We start from the raw sequence: 7,499 nt of genomic DNA on the forward strand, positions 1-7,499 counted from the left end.
AAATTTTCGAATAAGGAGATATTTTTTTCAAATGAAAACTTTCGAACCACGATAATACTTGCACATAAGGTAAAGATGTTTACACACACGAAGACTTCTGAACACGACGTAATGGCTTTTGAAAAGTACACAAACTTAATATGAAATTATGCACTTTTTATAATGAGAAATGCACACAACATAATGACTACAATACACAACATAAGGACAGAAGTATATCACATAATGACAAAAGCACTTCACATAATAATAAACGCACTTCAGATAATGATCAAAGCACATCACAAAATGATAAACGCACTTCACACAATGATAAACGCACTTCCACAATGATAAAAGCACTTCACATAATGATAAAGGCACATTTAATAATGATAAAAGCACATTTAATAATGATAAAAGCACTTCACATAATGATAAACACACTTCAGATAATGATAAACGCACTTCACATAATGATAAAATCACTTCACATAATGATTAACGCACTTCACACAATGATAAAAGCACTTCACATAATGATAAACGCACTTCACAGAATGATAAAACCACATTACATAATGTCAAAAGTGCAAGACATAATTAAAAAAACGCATTAAATATTGATAAAAGCACATTACAAATGATAAAAGCACATTACAGAATGATACAAGCACATAATGACATATATTTACAACAATATGACAAAAGCCATTATATATTGACAAAAGCACATCACAAAAAGATACATGCATTTTTTAAGGACAGATGATACAAACAAATTTTTACTTTGGATGATACTTAATATCATGTCGCAAAAGTGGATAATTCTGACAAATTTTCTGGAAAAGAACTGGAAAATGAAATAGACTTGGAAAATGTTAGTAATATTTCAATAAAAAAAACAAATATAGACAAATCACACTCAGTAAAGGTTTACAGATGAAAACAAATTTTAGAAGATGTTATCTCGGCGCTAAAAATGCAATATAAACTTAAGAAAAACATACCAAGCCGGGTGAATTTTATGAGGAAAAACAAAATGCCAAGAATTAAGCAATATCATATAGGCTAATTTTTACCATTTTGCTTTTCCTCATAAAATTCACATGGCTTGGTATACTTTTCTAGCACCAATTTAACATATTCTTTTTTTTTTTTCATTTGTAAACCTTTACTGACTGTGTTTTGTCCATATTTGTAATTTAGTTGAAATATTAGTAATATTTTCCAAGTCTATTTCATTTTCAAGATCTTTGGAGAAAAGCTTCTAAGAAACATCTACTTTTCTTAACTTATGGCATGATATTAAGCCTCCTCCAAAGAAAAAAAAAATGTTTGTAGCATCTGTCCTTAAGAATTTAATTTTGTCATGATGAAACTGTCCATGCTTTGCATGTTTATGCAACATTCAGTAAATGTACGTACATATCAATTTGTTTGTTTTTTTGGTAATAGGTCTCTAAGAGAATTTTTCAAAAAATTTAGTTAAAGAAAAGGTGTTTAAAAGTGTGATTATTAGAATGGATTAATACCAAGTAACATTGTTGAAAGATTATGTAGAGGAACTGGGTAATAAGAACAGAACCTGTTTCCAATCCTTTTGATTTATTAAACAAAATTGTTCAAAATAAAAGATTTTTTAGAATTCATTCAGTTTAACTCCATACATGCCATATATAAGGCAAAAATGAAAACATTATGCCATTGAAACATTTTAACTGAATGTTATGGCCCTGGTTGTTTTAAAAAAAACATTTTTCATTCCTGCTCCTGCATTTAATTACTACGGTATTTTTCTTCCGCAAAGTTATGCTGATATTTTTTGAGGAATTGTGTACATGTTGATAATAAAACAGTTATGACGTGCCTTTGTTTATTTCATTAAAATTATATAGTAAATCAAGTTATTTGTTCTCAAACCACGTGTTACAGTACTAGAAAAAAACTAGGGTTTTTTTTTATCGAGAACTCTTAACGGGAGGCAGATGGAAAGAAGCCTTATAGATTAAAGAATAATATAAGCAGTGTCTGTGAAATTTATCCTTTGACTAATAAAAGTCTGTAGTACAGTGTGGATTTAAATATTAAATAGCTCGTTTTATCCACCATGTCAAAGAAATGGTTAATCTTCTTGATAATCTCTGGACTGACAACCTTTGCCAATACAAGGCGAGGTAAATATTTATTAGATAGATGATCTTGTTAATTGAAATTGTATGCTTATCAACATCTTATCTAAAAAAAAGAATACATAATGTAGTAAAGAATCCTTATTGATTTGTCGAAGCAGAAACTAAGGGGAAATACAAATTAAGTGGATAAACTTTTCTTTCCTTTAATCATGAATCTTAACCGTTTCGTTTTAGCAACCTTTATTATTCGTTTCATTTTAAACGAAGATTTGTTTTGACCCAGCGCGCTTAGCCATTATCCAGTTAAAGCCTTGTTTACATGCAGTTTCTATATTATTCAGAAAAAGTTATCTCACTTGCCAAAAACGTAAATCTGTGTTTTATTTTATTAAAATAGATATCTTTTTTACATTAAAAAGATGAACATTTAATAATTAATTACGCATTTTATAGCGTTCCAATTTTTACGGCATGAATTGAGTGGAAACGGTTTAGGTTTTTTTTTATTGTCACGTCAGTAAAGTGCCTATCATTTGCAGTTTGTAAGAGTGGCTGGATTCCATATGGTGACCATTGCTACTATTTTTCTAGGACATCAGCAACGTTAAAAGATGCAGTTGTGAGTTCATGTAATAATTCTATTTATAGCATTAGCGTTATTTTCCCTCACTTTCTGATAATTTGAAGAAAGAGAAAAATTAGCAAAACCAATCATAATTCACCCGGTCTAAAGACCCCAATTGGATTTGACGCTAGTAATTGATTGATATTTAGTTCCGAGTTTTAGCTTATCGGTTATGTAGATTGTTTTATGTGGCTTGTAAAGTAACTGTAATGTTTGAATAACAAATACAATATCAATGAACATGAATCTTAGATGTATCATACATGAAAATTTGTTAAAATCAATATTTTTGATTTTCTTGATATTGAGTAATCGAGTAAATGCCTTGTAAGGAATTTACTTATGAAAGTTGAATCTAGAGCATTTATAAAGACGTCATGATTCATGGGAGAAACATCTAATAATAGTACACAATTGGTTAACATTTAGAGCGACATTTTTCAGACAAGTTGCTATGGAATGAGTTCAACTTTAGTGGAACCGAATGCAGTTGCAGAGGAAAGATGGCTGCTCGTCCAGGGTGTAGTTAGAGGTAAAATAAAATTTATAGCATTTGAGGAATTTTGGTAACATTGATATGAAATTCTTACGTTATAACATATTCCTCTATGTTTACGAAAGCCTATAGGTGCCATGTTAAAAAAGCCTCGTTTGAAGTCTTTTATTTACAAAATTTGATTTTACATTTGCTTTTAATGTATGAACTTGTACACGTGTGTTTTTGTATAAGAAAGGTTTGGCTGCCACCACATATTTTTTGTGGACAATTATCTTTTTCTCAAGCGCCCGCAAGAAAAAAGTTTTTCTACGTGGCACCTACCAATATCTGTTTTTCCCGCGTGATGCAGTGATTAGAACGTCTGCTCTAGAGTCGCAGAGCAAGGAGTCAATCTTTCCGTCGAGGGTTCAAATACCACTGTGGGACGTGGAGACTGGTCCTTTGGATGAGACCGTATATACCGAGGTCCCGTGTTGCAGTAGGTGCTGGCACGAAAAAGATTCCCCACTGCTCGATGGTCCCGAGTGCCGAATTCTAGGAAAATCGTTGTAGCTCTCCACCTGCAAGTGGTCGCGTCTTCATATGAGTGAAAAATTCTCGAGAGGGGTTTTAAATAATATACAATCAATAAATCAACTATTTTTGTTCAATACCTTCCCTACTTGTTTACCTAATCCAAAACAATAAGGATTTAAAATGGATTTTTCGAAATTTTTTACCTCATGAACAATAAAGACTTTCGATAATGTTTCTTTTACAAAGATCATTATTTAAAATGCAGTTGTATCGTAGTTTAGTATGTATGATGTTAAGTCGTCTATTTACGATGGGAGAAATAAGAAGGGGGGGGTCTGCTGGTTTTCTATGCTTATTGTTTTTAAAGCTACTAAACGATTGGCTGTTTCTTGTGGTTATAGTTAAATTATTCCATTGGTTTATTGTATCAGGAAGGAACGATTTCACAAATATTTCAAGTCTACATCTACATGTAGGAATAGTGAATTCCTCTCTATTCCGTGAGCCTTAATTTGATTCAATACTTCTTGTTTAGGAAAATATACTTTTTAAATAATCAGGTTCCAAGTTAAGATGTACTTTAAACACAATATTAAGTTTGACTACTTTACGCCTATATGCAAGAGTTATCGACCCTGTTCTGTTTCTAAATATAATGTATCTTCATATGTTCTTCTATTGATTTGTCTTGGTAAAGCTCTTTGCCTTTGAAAATTGAATTGACTACATGATATTACTATGACAAGAATATGTCAAGTGACAGTGCTAAATCGTCTTATATAATTTGCAGTTAACAATGCAGAACAATGACATTCGAAATGGTCTGTGTCATTAGAACTGGTTGAACGTTCTCAAAAATTTTGAATGAATAGAAAGTAACATGCTTCTTTTTATCATAATGTGACAACAAAATATGCACTGATCCATTTGTGGCAACATTATATGCAAACTTAAAAGATATAATTCAGATTTAAAACAATTTAATATATCATGTCAATGTAAAGAACAGCCTTCACATTTTAACACGCATTTTGCTTTATTTCAGGCATTAAAAACCTATGGATAGGCGTCACAGATTTGCTTCAGAACCACAGTTTTGTGTATATTTCTAACGGTAATGATGTTCAAGAAGCTTACAACAACTGGGATAAAGGACAGCCCAACTCAGGGAACACAGAACATTGTGTTGCTCTCGCTGCTGGATACAAAGGATGGCATGATTATTCCTGTGACTTTAGTTTTATTTTGTGTGCAAGATACAAAAAAATTAATCTATAAATAATGTACTAAAAATTATCGCCATCCCGATTATGAATACAGTTTTAATTGCAAAATATTGTCGATATTTCCATTACGCACCTTAACTGTACTGCTCAATTAATTTGCATAAGCTTATCAAGATGATTTTTGATTTCATAAAACGTACATATTTGAAAAAAAAATTTTCATTCACAATATCATCAACTCTAATCTAGACTCCTGCCTTAATTGATTTTATATCCTAACCACTGACGGTTGAGGAAGACAGAGTCCCGAAAGAGCTTGGGCCAGTCATGCGAGTTTTTCATATACATCTGGGCCCTTCATTGCAAACATTAAGCGGATAGTCAAGCTGTACAACTCTTACATTCCTCTGTAAAACAGTGTTCATTTATTTAAAAGAAGCTTATATCTGGCCAGTTACTTCTCCCCTCCTGTTCACTTGTTTGCCCTAAAGCTCTGAGAAATGGCTTGTCTTGTTTAACAGAGAAAACACAACTCGTCGATATTTTTTTTTGTTTTAATTTTACAATCCATCTTTTCATTGACAACTATATACAATATAATAAATATTCCAATAAGCATTAAACACAATGAAATGTATTATCCTGTAAAGAAAATGAATCACCTGGAATTTAAGCTTTTATTAAAAATATGCGCAAGTTAATAAAAATATCCTACCTGTATAAATACAATAGAAAAGACGCAACTAGTCGGGATCTTTGACGGTGTACCTCCCTGCTGCATTTACACCATTCTATGAGTTAGAGTTCTGTCTTGTCCATATGTGTTATTTTCTCAAACTTTGCAACTACGAACATCAATTTGCCATTTGAAGTTTTTCTATCATTGCTGTGCCTATATTTATCCTTTTTACTTTTGAAATACATTTTATAATCCATATTAAGCTTTTTTTCAAAATATTTACTTTTTATGCTATGCAGCTTATCTATAGACATGCCTGACTTTTCGCCTGTTACGTTCAATTGGCTATCCCTTTTTCCATAATCAAAAAGGACTGGCGATAATCATGATTCACCACACTCACACAAACACCCTCACCGCATTTTTCAGATAAGAAATCTACCCAGCATCTGTTACTATTTTTATCTTATGCAAGAAACTAATTAAAAAATCCTCTCGTATATTATCGTTCCCCTCAAAACACCGATTCTGTTACCTATCTATTTTTATGCAATTGTTTAATGAAATGAAGACAATTTTATAGGATATATATAATTTTTTTTTTAGCAAGACAGTCTCTACGATCATTTCTTTAATAAAGAAATACGTATCTTACGTACGTGTGTTATAATTGTCACTCAATTTTTTCAAGATTGATGACTTGTGAATATAGAAGAATATTGATAATCTTGAATATGACTTGTGGTAACGTTGAATGATTACAATGCATACACTGATTCTGCGTAAGTGCGTTCGCATACAATGTTTAGTTATTTACTATCTAAAACAGTGGATAGACGCATTAAGGCATAAATAATCTGTACATATTCAATGGTTAAGGAATAATGATACAAACAAAAAATGGATGCCAGGATAGGTATATATTTTTCGGCTTAATTTCATTGCGAATGATGCAAAAAACAAATTTCTAGAATATAAAGAAATTTTAAATCTTCTGTGATGTTCAAAAGTCTGCCGTTCGACAACCAACCTTATTTACCTATGCAAATAATTTTCAGTTCAAATCTCGATTTTGTTAAATTCTGAATAAAATATTAAAAAAAAACTACACGGTGAAACATATTCATTTTACTCTTTTAAGCATTACCCAAGCTGTTATTCTCAAATTTTTGACATAAGTTCGTTTGTATCATCTGTCCTTAAATGAACAATTCTAATATAAGATAAATAAAATTAAAAACATGTTAAAAATAAAAATAGTAGCTGGTCAAGATTAAATCAGCCCATGTAAACACAAGTCAGAAAGAAAGCATATAAAGGTTCAGGTGTTAGAGAAGGAAGTCTCAGCATAAAATTGCTATTACTTCATTTTTCATTATATAACTTCCATCTTATCTTGTTCCATTAATATCATAACACAAATGTGCGTGTAATTTTACTCTATTTTCTTTTAATCATCATGTTCGATTCCTTAAGATTTTTCCCCTGACGAATGGTAGGATACCAAACAAAATTTACATGATCAACATAAAAAGGAGCATTAAGATTTGTCCATGTACAATAATCATACCACCAACCAGATCCGCATATTGCCCCGCATCTCTTCCCGTTGTCACGATCGAATGTGGAAAAGATCTGATCAACTACACTGTAACCTCTAAAGGCATCATCTACAAGAAATGTATAATGATATACATATATTCAATTAATAAATATGGAAAAAGACGTTACCTTAAAACCCCAAATCCAAGGGAATTGTGTACGCGGTTTAAAAAAAAGATATTTCTAAATCCGAGTTTTCTGTCTCAGCAAAGATTCTATTATTCGAGAACATATTATA

At 31.3% G+C, this 7,499-nt stretch overlaps 1 protein-coding gene across 1 annotated transcript; it reads left to right on the forward strand.

The window, feature by feature from the left end:
* The first annotated feature begins 2,669 nt into the window (after positions 1-2,669).
* LOC134266055 (lithostathine-like) lies at positions 2,670-5,089 on the forward strand. The gene is made up of 3 exons (XM_062748289.1): positions 2,670-2,733; positions 3,184-3,271; positions 4,800-5,089. Exons 2-3 carry the CDS (start codon positions 3,199-3,201, stop codon positions 5,030-5,032), a joined length of 306 nt encoding a protein of 101 aa, XP_062604273.1. The 5' UTR covers positions 2,670-2,733; positions 3,184-3,198; the 3' UTR covers positions 5,033-5,089.
* Positions 5,090-7,499: the final 2,410 nt, after the last annotated feature.

The sequence above is a fragment of the Saccostrea cucullata genome, unplaced genomic scaffold (assembly GCF_032062105.1).
Source record: "Saccostrea cucullata isolate Sc308-1 unplaced genomic scaffold, CSIRO_AGI_Scuc_v1 ctg878, whole genome shotgun sequence".
Classification (NCBI taxonomy): Eukaryota; Metazoa; Mollusca; class Bivalvia; order Ostreida; family Ostreidae; genus Saccostrea; species Saccostrea cuccullata.

Excerpts from the sequence above, each read along its gene's own strand:
- LOC134266055 (XM_062748289.1), top strand. The coding sequence starts at position 3,199 with ATGAGTTCAACTTTAGTGGAACCGAATGCAGTTGCAGAGGAAAGATGG. Across the intron at positions 3,272-4,799 it reads CGTCCAGGGTGTAGTTAGAG|GCATTAAAAACCTATGGATA; the intron begins GTAAAATAAAAT and ends GCTTTATTTCAG.